We start from the raw sequence: 20,675 nt of genomic DNA on the forward strand, positions 1-20,675 counted from the left end.
TGGGGATGTTGCTCAGTGGTGCAGTTCTTGCCTAGCATGTGCAAGGCTTTGGGTTCAATCCCTAACACCACCCCCCAAAAAAAAGGAAGAAAGGAAACAGATATTTGTCTGTATAATCATTGTTGAGTCCATGATACTTGAAATTTCTAGAGTTAAAGTCTTAGAAACATTACTTATTAGAATAACCAGTGAATTTTTTTTAAGTGTTCCTCAAATTTCTTGTAGGGAGTAGCAGTGAATTGTATTTGGGAGAGCCAGCTAAAATTTGGTTTGATGAAGTCTGGCAGCACAATATTATTTATACTCTTTTAATAAAAATAAATAAAATGATAACTTTTATAAGCAGTTACGGCTTGGAAGGCTTGGGATTAACTTGTTCATTGGTTAATTTGATGTTGTTGTGTTTTTTTTAACCATTTTATGTTTGTATTCATTTACTTAGCAATCGTTATTAGATATTATCCTTCAAAGGTTATTTCATCTTACTGGTTGTCAGTCTAATAATCAAGCATTTTTTTGAATATATGTTATAGGCAATGTACAATTTTTAATAGAAGACACAGTTGACATCTTCTGGAACTTCATTTATTCATTAAACATTTATTGAACAACTCTTATATATTCATGGTCTGATTTTGGGCCCTCAAGGACTAAATCTAGTAGGTAATCAGATAAATAAACACAAGTCATTCAGGATAACTACCATGATGGAAGTATACATAATTTCTTGGGGCATCTCAGGAAGTAGTGCCAGCTTCCAAATCGTAGGGAAGTTTTGTAGAGAAGTAGTGAGCTTCAAACTGAATCATAAAGATGAATAGGACTTTCCCTGTTTATGAATAGGGCTAATTTAGGAAGGTCATTTCGAATTGAAGGAATATCACATACAAAGACACATGTGACTGGTAGAACAAAATTATGAAGTTTAATAAAATGCTGAAACAGTAAAAAAATGAAGTCAGCACTATTAAAAAAGATTATTTTTTCCACATTTTTATTGGTGCATTGTGGTTATACATAATGATGGGATTTATTGTTACATATTCATACATGCCTACAATGTAACAATATAATTTAGCTAGTACCACTCCCCATTCCTTCTTTGCTATCTCCCTACCTCCCACCCACTGGTCCCTTTCCTCTACTTATGTCCTTTTAATTTTCATAAGATCCACCCTCCCTCTTTCTTTTCCTTTTTCCTTTCTAGCTTCCACATATGAGAGAGAACATATACTCTTGATCTTCTGAGTTTGGCTATTTCACTTAACATAATGATCTCTAGTTAAAAGAAGATGACTTTCTATGAAAATTAAGAAGACAAATTTTGCCTTTTTAAATAATATTTAAAAGTGTTCTTAAGACAATAGAATGAATTAGTCATAACTTTCTTATTCTTATATATAAATACACAACCGATCAATAATGAGATCCTAATACTTATTCTATGTGTGTATAATTTGTCAAAATATACTCTATTATCGTGTATATCCATAAAGAACAAATTTTAAAAGTCTCCTTAAAACTTAAGTGTTTTAAAAGAATACATTTCAACAGGTTTCATTTTTCTTGCTATTTTTGAATACTTTTTGACTTTATCGCTGGGATGAGATGATCATCAGTGTCACCCAGAAAAGGGACATTAGGGTCATAGAATTCCAAGGATAACTTTTAGTTACCTTTCTCATGGGTCTGGCTTTTTTAATGAGTAGCTTGTGTTGTCAGACCCATTGTAACAAGCATTTGCTTATTTTTCTTGCATTATTGTTTCATTTAAGTGTCTAAGATTTTCATCTAACTTAACACTAAATTGGAATAAAACACTGGGTGAAATCTTTAATTTCATCTGATGTTTTATTTCAGTCAGTACATAGCTGGGTAACTAGTTCCCAGGGAAATTTAATCTAATGGACTTTAACTGGCTATATTTCTCATTATTTCCTTTCAAAGTTCTTAATTTGAAGAAAGTTTTTCTACCTACTAGTCTAAACTGTGTGGCCTATTTGGGAAAGCACTCAATATGCCCATAGAAACATAATTACCATGATTTTTTTAAATTACTGTTTTAATCTTTGGGGATTTGACTTCCAAATTGTTTTTTATATTTAGTTAAGCCCATTTTTTTTTCTTGTTAGGTTTCATTGAAGTTTTTTTCCTTTATGAATGTTACATTAAAATAGCCATACATAATGTTATAAAAAATAAGACTGTAAGAAAAGCACTTATTATGGTACCAAGAATTTACTAAGTAGTTGATAAATGAACACTGTACATCTGCATCATTTTTGAAAAATCAAGCTTAGATTTAATTTTAAAAATAATAATAATAAACAAGCATGGTTACATTTCTTAAAAAAAAAAAAAAGGAGAACTGAGGGTATAGTCAGTAGTAGAGTACTTGCCTAACATAGCACTACTTCTCCTATTATTTCACTTCATACACAGTTCCTTAGCAAAGCTGAAGCATAGAATTATCAGAGTTAATGAAATTGGAAAGAAAGTCCAGTTTATTTTCTATTGTTAGTGGCTAGTCTGACTATACATTAAAATTATTTGTGGATGCTTACTGAATCAGAAGATAAGTGTGTTTAAGAAGATGTATATGTGTATAAGTCAGAAAGTATGTATATGAATGTATATGTACATATAACACTCCTTTTTAAAAAATTTATATATATATATATATTTTTTTTAGTTGTTGATGGACCTTTATTTTATTCATTTATTTATAAGTGGTGCTAAGAATCGAACCCAGTGCCTCCTCACACATACTAAGTGCTCTATCACTGAGTCACAACCCCAGCCCATAGTTATCTTCGTACTGGCAGGATTTCTGAATTTTGGCACAATTTAATATTTGGTCCTTTTCTATGCATATTTCTTTCTTTAAAAGTAATGTTATTGGAATAAGCTTGGTTCTCAAGCCTACCTGTGGCTGTACCTTTGTCACATGGTATTGTACACGTGCAGGCTAGAAGGAGAGTGAAGGATTATTACAGTCTGAGAATGAGTATGTGTGAAGTGAGGTGATATTTATATTATCAACTTAAATTTATTGCAGTTTCTTTTTCCCAGAAAACAAGGGGTTAGATGTTGCATTTCATAAAATGAACCGAAGTTCTGTCTACTGATGCTGCACAAGACATGTAAAACAGAGGGGGAAAAACGAAAGATGCTCTTTAGGTTTTTTTGGTTTTTGTTTAAATTATTTTAGGGAAAATACTGACAAATGGTCAGAGCTCCTAATCTTGATCTTTTCATCAGGGTGCCTTTCCTAATAATATGGTTCAACAGTGAATATAGAAGTAGGAGTGAAGGGGGAGAAAAATAAAACTCTGGAGTTAGAGGATATAAAAGTACAATTGTTACAAATAAAGAATAGAGACTTCAGAGAAGACATTCAGCATTTGTTTTTTTTGGGATTGGCTAACTTCACTTAGCATAATCTGCTCTAATGCTATCCATTTCTCTGATATAAGGGGGTGACTCAAAATGGGGTAGGGAGGAAGAGCATGGGAGGAAGATTACCTCTAGATAGGGAAGAGGGGTGGGAGGGAAAGGGAGGGAGAAGGGGAATTGCATGGATGGTGGAAGGAGACCCTCATCATTACACAAAATACATGTATGAAGATGTTAATTTGGTGTCAACATATCTTATATACAGAGATATGATAAATTGTGGTATAAAGGTATATTAAGAATTGTGATGCAAACAACAACAACAACAATAATAATAATAATAGAGCTCATGTAAAAAAAATTAAAAAAAAAAAAGAATGCAGACTTCAAAGACAAAAAAGCCACAACCCAAATTTAAATGCTTGAAATTAGCAGCACAGAAGAAAAGCTCTCCAGACTTGAATTGTGGCAGTCTGAACGCCCCCAGAAAATTGTGCCAAAGAGTTTAGAAGACAAATAACCAGTAAAAGTAAACAGACACACACATACACACACACACACACAACAGCAGACTTCAATTAACTATTTTGGATTGCAAATGAGAATAAATTTAATGTTTAAACAATCTGATAAAATAACGATATGGAAGCTGAAAAAAAAGGAATGTTATGCTGTTGGAATACATATCATTGATAATTACTCAAATAATATTAATGATAATTCATGAATTTTTCTTTTGTCCCTTACTGAAGTTTTTTTTCTGGTCCTTCCATGCTCTGTATCTTACAAGTTGCTTTTTTGTTCTGAGTTCTTTTCTTACGTCTTTTTAAAAATTTCTTTTTTGGTACCAGGGATTGAACTCAAAGGTGCTTAATCACTGAGCCAATCCTTATCCCTTTTTTAAATTTTTTTAAATTTTGAGACAGGGCCTCAATAGGTTGCTTACAGCCTTTACTAAGTTGCTAAGGTTGTCTTTGAACCTGTGATCCTCCTGCCTTAGCTTCCAGAGCTGCTGGGATTACAGGCATGTGCCACCATGCCCAGCATTTTTTTTTTTTCCTTTCTGTGCTACTGAGATTGAACCACAGCTTCCTGCCTATCATAGTGCTTCTTTTTCATGTTGAAGCCTTCCTCAAATATGTGGTGATCCTTGGTTGTATTTTTATATATTAAAGTAGAACATTAAATAGCTGATTAGAAGCTTTGTGTTACAGGAGGACCTGTGGACCATGGTTTCCTTTTAGAGGATCTAGCTAGATTGCTATGAGAGTGTCTTGCAGAGTAAATATTTATTTGGTAAAGTAATGAGTCACTGATTAATAAATTTCTTTTACTCTTTTTCCGAAGTATGACTCTATGGAAAGGCCAGAGTTGAATATTTACTAGAGAACTGGATTAGATCTTCAGATAAATTGTGTTTTTAAGTAATTCATATTAAGTTTTCATTAGAAGAATTTTCTTCTGTTAATTATTCTTTGACTTAGTTTTCAGATAACTATTATCGTGCAGAAATGATTGATGCTCTGGCCAACTCTGTTACACCTGCAGTTAGTGTGAATAATGAAGTTAGAACCCTGGATAACTTAAATCCTGATGTGCGACTAATTCTTGAAGAAATCACCAGGTTTTTGAATATGGAAAAACTCCTTCCAAGTTATAGACACACTATCACTGTCAGGTAGCATTAAATTTTCTTTGCTTTTTCTTTGAACGTATTTATTTGTTTTTAAAATATTTTTTTAGTTGTAGATGGACACAATATCTTTATTTATTCATTTATTTTCATGAGGCTCTGAGGATCGAACCCAGTGCCTCACACATAGCAAGCACTCTACAACTGAGCCCCAGCCCCAGTCCCATATTTTTTTTTTTTTAATTTATTTTTTAGTTCTCGGCGGACACAACATCTTTGTTTGTATGTGGTGCTGAGGATCGAACCCGGGCCGCACGCATGCCAGGCGAGCGCGCTACCGCTTGAGCCACATCCCCAGCCCCCCATATTTATTTTTATAAGTATAAAATAAATTTATTTTCATCAGATAAATTGGGAAATAAAAGGGAAAATTTAATTCTGTGATTCTTTTATCTACATATAAATTTTTAATATTTGAAAAATAACCTAAATGTTTCCCTTTTATAATTACAGAACTTTGTAATTACTCATATTATCTTATATATTTTTATATTCAGTTTACATGTAACCTTTTATATAATAAGGTTATAATATAACTTTCCATTATAAAATGAGTAAACTATATTATTAAAGCTTTTGGAGAAAAAACTTAATTTAAATGATATTTTATGCTAAATAGTTTCTGAACAGTTCTTCTGTTGTAATGATACATCAAACTTAAATTTCCATAAGTTTTGAAATTTGTTTTCTTTAAGTAGGATCTGGTTATTTAAAAAATTTATCATAGAAAAAATTGAATATTACAAAATCGAATGTGGATTCAAATCATCTCTTTAAATTTACTGTGATAAAGGAATCTCTGCTGTCTAGAAAACAAATTTGTTTCAAAATACCTCAATGAAAGTAGTTAACTGAAAATTTCTTTCATAGTTGCTTGAGAGCCATACGGGTACTTCAAAAGAATGGACATGTGCCAAGTGATCCAGCTCTTTTTAAGTCTTACGCTGAATACGGTCACTTTGTAGACATCAGGATAGCAGCTTTGGAAGCAGTTGTTGATTATACTAAAGGTAATGTTTTAAAGATAGATGCTATGTCATTTTAGAAATACTTTTTAAAGCAAGTCTACAATATAGTTTTAAATTTGTGACATTGAATTTGAAAGAATTTTTGATAAAATGTAGAATTCACATAAAAATTGATAAATGAGGGAAAAGAATAAAATCATAGATATCTATGGCTTTTTTGAGAAGTTATTGTTTTCTATAGATTTAATTATATGTGGGTTTTTTTTAATGGAGATTTTTTTGGAAATTTCTAAGAAGTGGAGGCAATATACCCTTGAAAAAAATTATATCCGAAAATAGCAGAAGACATAAACAGGAATTTCAGTAGGGAAATTAGGCAATTTTTCACAAAGTCAAAAAGATGTAAAAGAAGGCCAAAAAATGAATAAAAGAATAATATATGTTAAAACATTTTTGAAAATTCAAATGAGGAAAAGTAGTAAAAACATAAAGAAAGAAGAAGTCATGAAAAATGAAATGGATTGGAAGAAAAGCAATAATAATAGAAATCTATGAAAGGGTGTAAATTAAACTGGGTTAAGCTATATTTTGATGAAATTTCAATTTTTCAGGTTAAGGAAAAAAGTTCTTAGGAATATCAGAACCATATTTTTGTACAAGGTAAAAGAATAGTGTGGCCTGTAAATTCTTCAGAATATGAAGATTCAAAGACAAGTGAAAAATTGCTATGTAAGTTTTAGGGGAAAACTGCGATCTAAATAGTGACCATGTGTTAAGGTAGCCTTATAGAATTAGAAGTACATCTCCTGTATAACATTTTAAGAAGAAAACTCCCAAAGATAATTTTCGACTGACATGGCTGTGAATCAGATTATAACTCAAACTTGGTGAATATGTGAAGTGAACTCTTGATTCTAACAATGCCTCTAAAATAAAATTTAGTTTACATTTGTAAAACATTTCTTTTAAAAGAATATGCAAGTCAAAGAAACATATAAATGTAGTCTACATCTAGAAGTCAAGATTATTTAAAATATGGGAAGAGTAAAGAAATTTAAGTATGCTAAATTTATCATCCAACTATGAAAAGGAAGTCTTAAGGTCCAACAAATTTGCTGGTATGCTCAACTTGTTTCCCAGGATGTATGAATGGTATATAATGTCTTTATAAACCTGAAATGAAGTAGATATTAATATTATGGTTTCCAAAAGAATGTTAAACTAATGATTAAAATATAATGTAATTTGCTTAAATGTAAACCATGAATCCCCAGACTTCACTGTTTTTTAAATTTTAAGTTTAAACGTTGGTTGTCAAATTAAAAGAAATGACAACTATTGGGAATAAAATTTAAAAGCTTTTCAAATCATAAAAGTGAAACATGTTGAAAAGATGAACAGTAGTAGTGAATAATTTTATGTCAGTTATATTAATAGCACTTTTTTATTGTGTTTTATATTGTACTGAAAAATTAAGACTACTCTTTGGTCTCAAAGTGAAAGAAACTGTGTGGACAAAAAGTTGATCATTCTCTATAATATAGTTGAGATACCAATGGGTATCAAGCCTCTCTGTAAGCACTTAAGAAATAATTCTGTTTACACAGATTTTATCTAGTTAATCATCTTTAATTTAGGACTCAATAAATTATAATTGGCTTTATGGTGTGTTTGCCATTGATTTGAACTTTGGTAAAGAATATGTAGTTGATAGTATTTTGTGTCTTGGTTATGTATGTCACAATACTTACAAAATTATAAACATAAAAATGTATAACATTCTTAAGAAGTAAACTCACAAAGATAATTTTCCACTGACCTAGCTATAAATCAGATTATAACTCAAACTTGATGAATGTGTGAAGTGAACTAGTGATGTCTAACAATGTTTCTAAAATAAAATTTAGTTTACATTTGTGAAACATTTCTTTCTTAAGAATGTTATACAATTTTATGCAATATAAAATTGCATAAAAAATCTAAGAAAGTATAAGAGCTTGATTGTAACCTTCAACTTTGAATGGAAATCCAGCTAAAGCAGAATTCTACGAATGAGTATAAACTCTCTGCTTATCACTTGTACTTTAATTTGTTTTAATTAACTACAACTATATTTCCTCAATTTTATTTTCAGTGGACAGGAGTTATGAAGAATTGCAGTGGCTTCTTAATATGATTCAGAATGACCCTGTACCCTATGTGAGGTTAGTTTATGTACTATAGTACTTTATTTTTGTAAGTCCTGAAGTAAATTGAATAATTTCAGATTATACAGAGAAGAGATGAGTTTTTGAAAATATGGGAACATGTTAAGCATATATTTGTATCTTTTTTAAAATTTCATTTTCTAAAATTTGATTTGCCTTTAGGAAAACGTTTTTTAAAATAGATTGCTAACAAAGTTTATTCCCTGTAATTTTTAGTGTGTTTTCTATGGTAACTTAAAGAAAAGCTTATGTAATAGTTTGTAGTGAATATGGATTTTATTCCTTACAAATCCCAAGTTATAAGACCTCTGAACTCATTGATTTTTGAGAGCAATTTTGAGAGTAATTAAGAGCAGTGTTTTGGGGGTCCCTTTTTTCCTATTTGTCTCACAATCTCAATTTTGGAATATTTTTAAAGATAATATTATTAAAATTTTAGAACATGAGGAAAAAATAAAATTCCAATTCTGACATAGTAATTACTTTTATTTTTAAATCCTCTTCTTGTCATTTTCTTCATTTCTGCTGCTTTCTTTTACAAGGTAGTATGTTCATAGGATATTGAGATAAGAGTCCATTTAACCATTTCTGTGTCTTTTTTTCTTTGAAAATAGTTAACAGATTTTTGTTTGGTTTAATATTATGACTTTGTAGAACAGAATTTAAAGCTGAAAAATAAATTATAGCTTTCCAACTAGAAATGAGGACATAAGACTCTGAGACCTTAATTGTCTTACAATCTCCTAAAATGACAGAAAGTAAAACCTCACCTTCTAACCACCTCACCAGAATGCATGTGGGCATGAGAAGTGAACACAGAGATTGGTCTTTGACTAACAAATTTTTGCATTGTTGGGGCTGGGATTGTGGCTCAGAGAGTTGCTTGCTTGGCATGCCTGAGGTACTGGTTTCGATCTTCAGCCCACATAAAAATAAAATAAAGATACTGTGTCTACCTATAACTAAAAAAAATAAATATTTAAAAAAAATTTTCACATTGTTTGTAATAATGAGCTCTTGTTTAAGTTACCTTATAGTCCAGTACTTTAAGTGATGATGATTGTTAAATTCTTTGTGCAAAAGTTTGCTTATAACTAGAAAGAATTTTTAAGATTTCATAGTTCTTGATTTGTGATCTAACTTGCATTTTAAGTATGTTTTCCTTGAGATCAATATGCTAATATAAGATTGACATGAAAAAAGAAAACCCTCATAATTACCTGTTTTAAAATACAGGTTTGGGAAACCAGCCTCCTGTTTTATCCAACAGAGTATGTGCATTTGGCAGTTTATCATAAAGATCCTGCTGATAGCCAGTAGGATTGGGTATTCATTCATTTGTTTTCAGTTTACATTAACATAACTTAGATTAATACACATATTTCTGGGATCTGTTTTAAAGACATTTCTTTCAAAGACTTTGTAGCAGATTATCATAATTTTGTAATATTTAAAATTACTGTATAAACTGTATACCATATAATCTAATTGTTTTGGGAATACTGTTTGAAACTGTTAAGAAGCATTCATATTTTAAGAATCCTGTGATATATAGTTTGAATAGAAAGTCTTTTTAAATATATATTTTTTATTGTTTTAGCTTTTTTTTCAGGCACTGGGGTCTTAAACTAAGGGCCTGGCACATGCTAGGCAAGTGCTAAACCACTGTGCTACATCTGCAGCCTTTTATCTGTTCATTTTTTTATTTTGAGACAAGTCTTTACCAAGTTTCTCAGGCTTGTTTTGAGCTTGGGTTCCTCTTGTCTTGGTCTCAAGTGATGTGGTTCATTTATATCACTCTCAGGGAAACTTAGGGACATTAATATCATATAGCATGTAGTTTATACACATAGTTATAAAAATTCAACATATTTTTAAATGTTTGGGACTTTTGTGTTTCTCCATTTTGTATACTTTTTTTTTTTTTTTTTAGATGTAGATGGACACAACACAGTGCCTTTATTTTTATGTGGTGCTGAGGATCGAACCCGGGTCCCGCCTGCCTTGGAAGGCAAGCACTCTACCACTGAGCCACAATTTCAGCCCCATTTTTTATACTTTGAATATGAACTTTTTCTTTTTCTCTTCATCCTGATATTACTTTTTAAAAACCTCATTATATAACTGCCATATAGAATGTCTATATTTGTTTGTATTAATTGGACAGAATTCTTAATATTAAGACAGATAAGTTTTTCTCTTAAAATCAGTAGCATTTTCCTCTCCTGGCCCAAACATAAGCATTTCTTTTTTAAGGTCTTTGGTGGATTATTAAACTCATGGTAAAAATTGCCTTTACTAGGGCTGTAAATGTGGCTCAGTGGTAGAGCTCATGCTTAGCATGGATGAGGCCCTGGGTTCAATCCCAAATACCACCACCACCAAAAAAAAAAGGACTTTATTAAAAATTTTAAAGTATGGGGCTGGGGATGTGGCTCAAGCGGTAGCGCGCTCGCCTGGCATGCGTGCGGCCCGGGTTCGATCCTTAGCACCACATACCAACAAAGATGTTGTGTCCGCCGAGAACTAAAAAATAAATATTAAAAATTATCTCTCTCTCTCTCTCCCTCTCCCTCTCTCCTCTCTCACTCTCTCTTTAAAAAAAAAAAAAATTTTAAAGTATGTAGATTTTCTATTCCTGATTTTATTATTATATATGTCAGAATTACTCCTTTGATTAGAGTTAGATAAATTTCATAGTTCTTGATTTGTGATCAAAATTATCCAAAGGAATTTGAGGTAAAACCTTAAAGTCAGAAGCAAAGAAAATGAATTTTTTTCTTTTTCTTTTATTTCCCCTTCATAATTACGTTTGTCACTTTAGAATATCATTAATAAATAAATTAATACTTAATAACTAGTCCAGAGAGTCAAGGGGAACTTCCTTGACTCTCTGGACTAGTTATTAAGTATTAATTTTATAGTTTGATTATTGATTATTTTTGGAGTACAGCTGGAATATAACTCTTGAAAGGCAGAGGCCTTATCTCTTTCTGCCATTGTATATCTGACACATAGCACATTGCTTTGTACATAATTGGTCAAATACATGTTAAAAAAATGGATATTTTTTTCCTTTTTTCTCTAATCACATATATATTACATAAACACACATGTATGTGTGTGTATATATATGTTTTAAACTTAATTTATTTTATTTGTGTTGTGACAACTAGTTGGAAAAAATTTTAAGATATATAATCATATAAAAATGGCTAAGGATAGACATCATGGCACACACCTGTAATCCCAGCAGTAACTTGATGCTCAGGCAGAAGGATCACAAGTTCAAAGTAAGCCTGAACAACTTAGTGAGACCTTGTTTCAGAAAAAACAAAAACAACAACCAAAAATTGGCTGGAGATGTGGCTCACTGGTTAAGCTCCTCCTGAGTTTAATCTTAGAACCAACAACCAGGAAAAGAATGTTTAGGAAAGTATGTGGTCTTCTGTGTGATTGATGTCACAAATGTAGGGACAGGGATTACCATTTTTCTTGTATAATCTACTCTTAGTAGAGAATTTTCAGATTCTATACCTGCTTTTTATTATATTTTTCCAATTAAACTAAATAAATATATTTTGGTTAGTCTTTATAATCACCTGACAAACTATTAGCACTTCTTTTTCCCATGAAATTTGCTTTTGATTTAATATGTCTGTTAAAATTAAAAGAATAAATTTAGATATTTAGCTTTTAACTAAATATGTAAACCTAGGTTTGTTTTAAATTAAAACTTAAAATTTTGGAATTACAGAGTTTCAATGAGAGTGACTTTCTAAAATATACAAATTTTGAAAAAATGCAGAATCAGTATATTAAGAAGAAAGCTGTATAGTAGCTTATAATTGTTATAGCTAGAAAACAATAATTCTTACTATTCTTATTTATTGCTCTTCAGTTATTTCTATGCTTATATTTCCTTTTGTACATTAGTAGAAAAAATAGTTATGTGGGCTTTAGATTAATAGTGCCATGGAATTATCCTCCCATTTTGTAATTAAGCATACTTATGAATAGAATGCATCAATTCTTTAAGGGGACAAACTTACATTGACTGCTTTTTCTCCTGAAAGAGTGTTTAATATTATTTGTTTTGATTTAGCTTCATTTTTTTATGGTGATTGGCAGTGGGATTTTATCAAAGGCCTTATCTGTGTCTATTTGTGATTTTTGTCCTTAATTCTGTTTAAGTGATGAATTACATTTATTGATTGCATATGTTGAACCAACCTTGCATTCCTGGAATTTTCATGTTATATTATCTTTTTGATATTTTTGAATGTAGTTTGCTGCTATTTTATTAAGGATTTTTACATCTGTGTTCATTAGAGATATTGGTCAGTAGTTTTCTTCCCTTCATGGGTTTTTATCTGGTTTTGGTGTCAGTGTTATACTAGCTTTATAAAATATTTTTAGGAATGTTTTCTTTCAGTTTCCTGGAATAATTTGAGAAAGATTGTTGTTTTTCTGTAATGGTTTGGTAGAACTCAGCTGAGAATCCAGCAGGTCTGGGTTTTTCTTTTTTGGAATGCTTTTAATTGCCATTTCAATTTCATTACTTAATTTTTGTCTTTTTTAAATATCTGATCTCATTAATTTGTATCTTCTTACTCTTTTGGTTAGTTGGCCTAAGGGTTTTTGTTGTTGTTGTTGTTGTTGTTACTATTGTTCTTAGTTATACATGACAGTAGAGTGGGTTTTGGCAAATTATACATACATAGGGAATAACTTATTCTGTTTTGGATCCCACTCTTGTGGTTGTCCATGATGCCAAATTACTCTGGTTGTGTATTCAAATGCATGGCCAGAAGAGTTGTGTCCAATTAATTCTACTGTCTTTCCTATTCCCCTCCCCCTTCTCTTCCTTTCATTTCCCTTTGTCTAATCCAATGGATTCCTATTATTCCCCACCCCCCCCCTTGTTTTGTATTTGGCTAAGGGTTAGAACCAACTCTTCCTTGCATTGATCCTTGGGTATTGTTTTCTCATGCTCAGTTGCATTAATTTTTGTCTCTGATCTTAATTATTTCCTGTCTTCTACTGATTTGGGGGTTAATTTGTTCTTTTTCTAAGGCCTTGAAGTAGAGCATAAGCTTATTTACTTGGTTCTAATTTTTAACTACGGAATTCGGTGCTCTTAAATATTCCTCGTAAAACCGCTTTCATATTCTCTCAGGGATTTTAATATGTTGTATCTCTATTCTTGTTCATTTATAAGAATTTCTTGATTTATTCTTTGGTTTATTTTTTCTTTTTTCAGTCTACATGGTTTATGTGGTTTCTATTATTTTTCTTGCTGTTGGATTCTAGCCTCATTCCATTATGATCTGATAGGATATGTGGGACTATATCACATTTTTTCGTATTGGCTAAGATTTACTTTTTGATCTAGAATATGATCTATTTTGGAAAAAGTTTCAAGTGCAGCTAAGAAGAAGGTAAATTTAGCTATTTGGGAATGAAGATTTTGTAGTTGTCCCTTAGTTCCATTTTATTTATAATGTTGATTAAGTTGGAGATATCTTTATTTGATATTATGTTTTGGTGACCAGTTGGTGATTGAGGGTGTTTTGAAATTACCCAATATTATTGTGTTAGGGTCTGTGTCATGGAATTTAATGTCAAGGAATATTTTTTTTCCCATGTAATTGGGTGTGTCAACATTTGGGGCTTAAATATTTACCCTCATTATATCATCTTGTTGGATTGTACTCTTTCTGGAATGTAGTGGCCTTTGTCTCAGTAATTTTTGCTTGAATTCTGCTTTGTTGGATAAGAGAACAGCTACTCCTTCTTGTTTTCTTGGACCATGCATGGAATATTTTTTCCATCCTTTTACCTTCAGCCTGTGGTTGTCTTTCCCTTAAGATGAGTCTCTTGTAATTTGTTGTATCTTGTTTTTTGATCCAGACTGCTAATATGTGTCTTTTAGTTGGGGCTTTGAGACTATTAACAATTAGCATTAGTCTGGCCCATTTCTGATATGGGAAAATTTTTCTGTAACTAGCTCATTGAAGATTTTCTTTATGCCTTAAGTTTTTATCTCCATGTTTTCTTCTATCCCAGTGATTCTCAGGTTTGGTCTTTTAATGTTATCCCAGATGTCTTTTGTATTCTGATCATGTCCTATAATTTTTTCTCTTTTATTGCCTTCTGTGTACTCAAGATCATAATATAGCCTGTCTTTAAGGCCTGAAGTTCTGTCTTCAAGGGCTAAGGTTGTATATTCTCTGCAGTCTAATCTGTTAGTGAAGCCTTCAAGTGAGTTTTTAATTTGATTGATGGTGTCTTTCATTTCTAGGAATTCTGTTTGGTCTTTTCTCTCTATTTAAAAGTTTTCTTTCATCTTCTGTAATTCCTTCCTTAGGAATTCTCAATTCCTTCCTTATGTCTTATTTTAGTTCATTGAACATTTTAAGAATGGGTTTTTTTTTAATAATCTTTCTCTAGGCTTGCACCCACCTTAGTATCAGCTGGATCTTTGTTGGAGGATTGTGGATTTTGAGAGATCTGTTTGCCTGTTTTCTCATGTTTTCAAATGTCTTAGTCTTACGCATCAATTCAGGTGGACTCCTCTACCTCTTTTATTGTGGGTATTCTTTTATTATTTAATCTTATTTGTTCTGGGACTTCTCTCTGTTTTTGATGTATACGTAGATGCCAAGGAATGGGACCTGGGTTCCTTCTCTATTTTTTTCCCTCCGTGAGTCCTTATTGGTTTGAGTCTTTGGTTTCTTCCCTTGAGTGGAAGTAATGTTAAGGAATGTTTAGTTCAGCAGCAGAATCTCTAACCTATGAACTTTTAGTGTCCCTGTAGATTCTTAGCACCTCACAGAATTGGGTGAAATAAACAACAGAACAAGGGTTGCAAACAACAAACAATATACAGTGTTTAGTAAATACCTAGTCCCTACTGTGAAGTCTTCAACATTAATTGCCTCCAATAAAAAAGAAAGATTGGTTCGGGCAATTGTCAATAGTAAAAACAATAATAACCATGAACTGGGATATGGCTTTGAAGCAAATGGCAAGTGTCAACCTTGGCCAGGCATGGTGGCACATGACTGTAATCTCAGCAGCTCAGAAGGTAGGAAAATTGTTAAAGCTGGCCTCGGCAACTTATTGAAGCCCTAAGCAACTCAGCGATGTGGCTTAGTGGTTAAGTGCCCCTGGGTTTAATTGTCAGTACCACAAAAAAACAACAGAATTTGGCTGTTAGCAGGAGAAGAGAAAAAGAGAAACAATAGAAATAAACAAGTGAAAATAATACAGGACCAAATCAAATTGTACAATCTAGAATACTTGAACCCTCAAAATTTTGACTATGCTAGGAAAAAATAATTACATTTTTTAAAATACTACAAATGAAAGAAAAAGAAATAAGTGTATGTATATATGTCACTGAACCAACCAGCACAGCTAGAATACATCTCCCTCGACACACAGAAAGAATAAAATCAATTAGTTAAAAATTTTAAAATCTTGATGAAGAATGAAAGAACCTTCTTAACTGAGATGGTCAAAATAGTTGACCAGATTGGGACTCACTCACATTTTAAGGATGCACAGTGGCCCAAGCCCAGAAATACAGTTCTATACTCTTAGAAATGAAGTTATAGTTCTTGAAGGACAGGAATTGTGTTTATCCATAAAGACAAAAGTAGATGTCTATAAAAATTCATACCACACTTCATAGTTGTATCTATAACCACATTTTGCTTTTTTGTTTTTGTAGTCTTTTAGCAGTCTTATTTTATAATCTTTAATTTCATAGCCCCAAAGTGTATTTAACAGAATCCACGTCTCAGTATTATAAATATGAAATTATAGCCAATAAGCATTTAATGTCTAAGAAATTATCACTTACAGATCAACTTTCTTCCCATTTCTTTCCTAGTTTCAAGTCTAATTTGGTGTCTTACCACCAACAATTAAATGTAAAAAATTCCCAGATTCACCTTTTCTCAAGATTTGCTAAGCACCATAAGGATAAAATTCAGTTTCTTTCCCTCTCACTTATGTTGTAGAATTTCAGTTACTCTTTTTTTATTTATTTAATTAATTAATTAAATTTTTTTTTATGTGGTGCTGAGGATCAAACCCAGGGTCTCGGACAAGCTAGGCGAGTGCTGTACCACTGAGCCACAACCCCAGCTCTCCAGTTACTCTTAAACCTTGAATTTTTCCTTGATCTTAGACCTGGGTTTGCTTTTCTCTATATACTTCATATGATGTCTTATTTTCATACCATCAGATACTTCTTTTTCAAATTTTTTCTTCATCATAATGCCGTATTTTGACTAAATGACTTAGTAGAGTTTAACAGTTACCCCTATGAGAATACTTTTCTTAATTGACTCTTTTTTACCTCAGCTTAATTTGAAGAATCTTTTTGTAGGTACCACATTAAAAATGCTCCCTCACATTCTCTACAAAGATAGAATAATGATGTCTATATTCATTTTATTATCTTAAGTATAGACTTCTAGGTCTATTATGTATTTTGTGGGTTTTGGGGGGTTTTGCCTCAATTTTAAAATGTACTTAACTGACCAGTCTATGTGTGTTTTCTTTTTTGTACATGTTTCTATGGAGAGTAGATTGTTTATTTTAAAACATGGGATGGGTGTAGCTGGGCACAGTAGCCCAAGCATATAATTCTAGCTACTAGGGTGTCTGAGGCAGGAGGAAAAAGTCAGTTCAGCCTGTGCCATTTGAAACTGTGTCTCAAAATTATAAAAGTGGCTGGGGATATAACCAAGTCGTAGAGTACTTGCTTAAAATTTGCAAAGGTCTCCTAACACACACACACACAAAATGTTATGGTAAAGATTGGTTAAGATTGTGTAGTCAAGCTTTTTATTGCACAGTTAGTTGATTTAGAAGCAAAACAACCAGATTTTTTTTAAATTGAAACAAGTAGGAAGTATTTAGGATGTAACGTCTTCTGAAATCAAACTAATCTAGTCACAAAACTAGGCCTAAGTGGCAAATTAGGAAGGAAGAAGTACACATAATTTTCAGCTGTTTTGTGGTGTCTCTGACTCAGTATCAGTCAACAGATGGTCAGCAAAAATTAATTAATTTGTTTTTCACTCTTTCAGGCATAAGATTCTAAATATGTTGACTAAGAATCCACCATTTACAAAGAACATGGAGTCTCCATTATGCAATGAAGCCCTGGTAGATCAACTTTGGAAACTTATGAATTCTGGTAAGAGAGCAGTGATTTTTAAAGAAATTTTTATTATTGGAGTATTTTCATTTTATAGCAGACTTGCAATTCAGTAGCACATAAGAACAGAAGATTTTAGTTTTTGCCTTTTTTTTTTTCAAGTAGAATATCACACTTTTACAGTGATGGGTATTATATTGGTTAAGAATATGCTCACTTTGCTCCCCACTGAGGTTAAGGAAATAAAAGATTAATTTATTTGAAAGTGTTTCAGATGATTAAAGGGCTATTAATATAACCCTACAAAGTGTTACATAGTAGTGAAAACTTAAACTTTCCACCTCTTTTCCATAGCCACTTAGTGGCCTTTCCCATAAGTAACCAATTTCTTATCCTGGCAGGGGCAGTCAGTGCATATAGAATCAGTCTCCATTTTTTAAAACTGCATATTGGTTTTGGTCTGCACCCTGGAGTTCATGGTATATTATAGTTTTAACTTAATTTATTTGAGTGAGGTCAAGAAGTAGGATAACACTGCTTAGGAGCACTCTCTTTGAAACCAGTTTGCAGATAGTTGAGTCTTAGTTATTTTCTCACTGTGTAGCTTCTAAACTTTTTTCATTTATAAAATGCACATGATAATTATATCAACTCCTGTAAACTGAGAATTAAAATGAGTTAAGCACAGTATCTGGCTTATATTGAATACTTAAAAATGTTGTTAGACAAGTGTAATGATGATATTATCATTATGCTGCTTATATTTTAGATATTTGCAATTCCTTTTTTTCCTGTGCTGGGGATTGAACCCAGGGCCTTGTGAAAGCTATGCAAATGCACTACCACAGAGCACACCCCAAACCTGTGTCTTTTTTAAGTCATTTTTATTTATTCAGGTTATTGTTCTTCTTCTATGGGTTTGTAAGTATTACATACATTTCACCAAATTTGCCTGATGTCTCTGATAGGTTGAAACTAACACTGGTTTTAGTATAAAGACTCAATCAAAAGATAGGTTGAAATGTGTTTTATTAGATATAAATAGTTGTTATATATAGAAGGTAGGAGTGTAGTAGGTATTTGTTTTAATACTTTAAATACTTTAAAACTTTTTTTCTATGATAAGGTACATGAAGGATTATGGAGTGATGTTTGCTTGACAGTCTGTTGATGAAGAGAATCAGACAAGTTGGACAGAGAGTGAATGAATGTGGTATAACTAATTACTGGTGAGGAAGAAGTAAAAGAATATTGAAAGCCAGGGAAAAAATTGTTTTTAGAATGTTAGATTTTTTAGTTGATGTATAGTACTCATTTTGTAAGAATAAAGGTGTGATAATAAAATTTCTTTATTATTTATATCTTAGGTACTTCACATGACTGGAGGTTGCGGTGTGGTGCTGTGGACTTGTATTTCACACTTTTTGGCCTCAGTAGACCTTCCTGTTTACCCTTACCAGAGCTTGGGTTGGTTCTTAATCTGAAGGAGAAAAAAGCTGTCTTGAATCCTACTATAATTCCAGAGGCTGTAGCAGGCAACCAAGAAGCTGCGAATAATCCAGGCAGTCATGCACAGCTAGTTGGATTTCAGAATCCTGTAAGAATCACAAGTATTACATACAGAAGATATAGTTTTATTATATAGAGCCATCTAGAGAAAAGAATTACTTCTTGTGAACTGGTAAATTTTATAGCAACTAAAACAGTTCACAGTGCCATTTTAAAACTTGTAGCTAACATTTGTTTAGCATTTTATCAGTCTATTTACTCTCTTTTGTGATGACATAATCATTTTTAAAAAATATTTGAGCATAGAATTTCTTCTCTGAGTAGTAGAAAATAAAAATGAATAGTTGATCTATTACATATTAATCTGTTTTGTCCAAATGTGCTCATGGCAAGCTTTTTGAACCCAAAGGCCCTGTCTTTTTTAATTTTTGCTCTGTGTAGTACCTAGCACAATTCTAAACATGGTAAGTGCCTGGCAAATGCTTGTTGAATGAAAATAAATAAATGAATGAATGATCAGGTAAATAAATAAGCTGCCGATTTGGGAGAAGACTGTCTTAAAAATTTTTATATATTTGTGTGTGTTTGCCTTTAGAAAAGCTTTTCTAACTATACATCATACAATTGTCAGCCTTTTTGTAAAAGGACTTATAGGATACATATTAATTATTTGACTATAAACAAAGTTTTCTAAAAACAGTTTTCTTACTGATGAGAGTGTCTATAGTATTTCAAGCTTCATTTTTCACCAATATTTAGACCAGATTACTTGCATGGCAAAGCCCTACTGGTGTTTTAACATTTTGATACTCAGATTTTCTCTATGATACTAAGTAATTTTTAAACTTATTTACCTAAATTTTTTGAAATGTAACCACACTTATTTGTTGTAAATTTTACATGTGTCTTAGAGTTTGATTTTAAAGAAGTAAGGCCAATTAACATAGGAAAAACAAGTCTAAAAAAGGAGCTCTTTTAGATTTAGATATTTAGATATTTATAAACATGTGGAAGTAAATAGTTTATAGTTCTTGCCCATATGTTAATTGTGCACATTCACACTTTAGGATAAGTAAAGAAAGTGACACTAAAAGATACATTCTTTTGGAAAAGCTCTGGAAGTTCACTTAAATACTTATATTCTCACCCCAAAAGTAAAACACACAGAAAAAGGTTATATTTTTAAGCCCATTTTTTAGCCTTTGGGCATGCTCTAATCTGCATGGTTGTTATAGCTATTAGTTCTCAGCTATAATATGAGCTACTTGTCTTTACAAGTCTAATTTTGATCTTAAATATTGCCACAGGAAGATGATCACCTTGCCAAGGAAGCATCATGTAATGTATCAGCTCATCAGCAGGGAGTGAAGAGGAAGGCTGATACACCACTGGGGTCCCCACTAGAACCTGGTCAAATACTGGAGAAGAATGAGGATAGCAGTAAAGTCAAACTCAAAATCAGAGTAAGAAATACAGGTTCAACCTGTATTAACAGTGTAGGGTATTCACATTCTCATAAATCTTTTTGAATACTTGGAATGGTTTTTCCTTAACAGGAACATGTGGGACAGACTGAATCATAAAACAACCCAAATGTCCTTCCAAGTCATTTCATCCAGTTATTTAACTTCTATTATCACATATTTCTTCTCTGTTTGGGGAAGGAACTATGTGTGCACGTTTCACCACAACTCACTACTTCTTCCCACAATATAGGAGTAGAT

The 20,675-nt window shown here is 31.9% G+C and overlaps 1 protein-coding gene across 2 annotated transcripts in view; it reads left to right on the top strand.

The window, feature by feature from the left end:
- The window catches only part of Taf2 (TATA-box binding protein associated factor 2), a 74,795-nt gene that overhangs the window by 39,938 nt on the left and 14,182 nt on the right, over positions 1-20,675 (top strand). Inside the window, exons 19-24 of one of the 2 annotated variants that reach the window (XM_026393877.2) lie at positions 4,881-5,074; positions 5,960-6,099; positions 8,192-8,261; positions 17,372-17,481; positions 18,810-19,039; positions 20,259-20,414. In XM_026393877.2, the coding sequence (XP_026249662.1) occupies positions 4,881-5,074; positions 5,960-6,099; positions 8,192-8,261; positions 17,372-17,481; positions 18,810-19,039; positions 20,259-20,414 (900 nt within the window). The remainder of the gene's footprint in view (positions 1-4,880; positions 5,075-5,959; positions 6,100-8,191; positions 8,262-17,371; positions 17,482-18,809; positions 19,040-20,258; positions 20,415-20,675) is intronic. The other variant, XM_026393878.2, reaches the window with a different exon arrangement.

The sequence above is a fragment of the Urocitellus parryii genome, chromosome 7, assembly GCF_045843805.1.
Source record: "Urocitellus parryii isolate mUroPar1 chromosome 7, mUroPar1.hap1, whole genome shotgun sequence".
NCBI classification, from domain to species: Eukaryota; Metazoa; Chordata; class Mammalia; order Rodentia; family Sciuridae; genus Urocitellus; species Urocitellus parryii.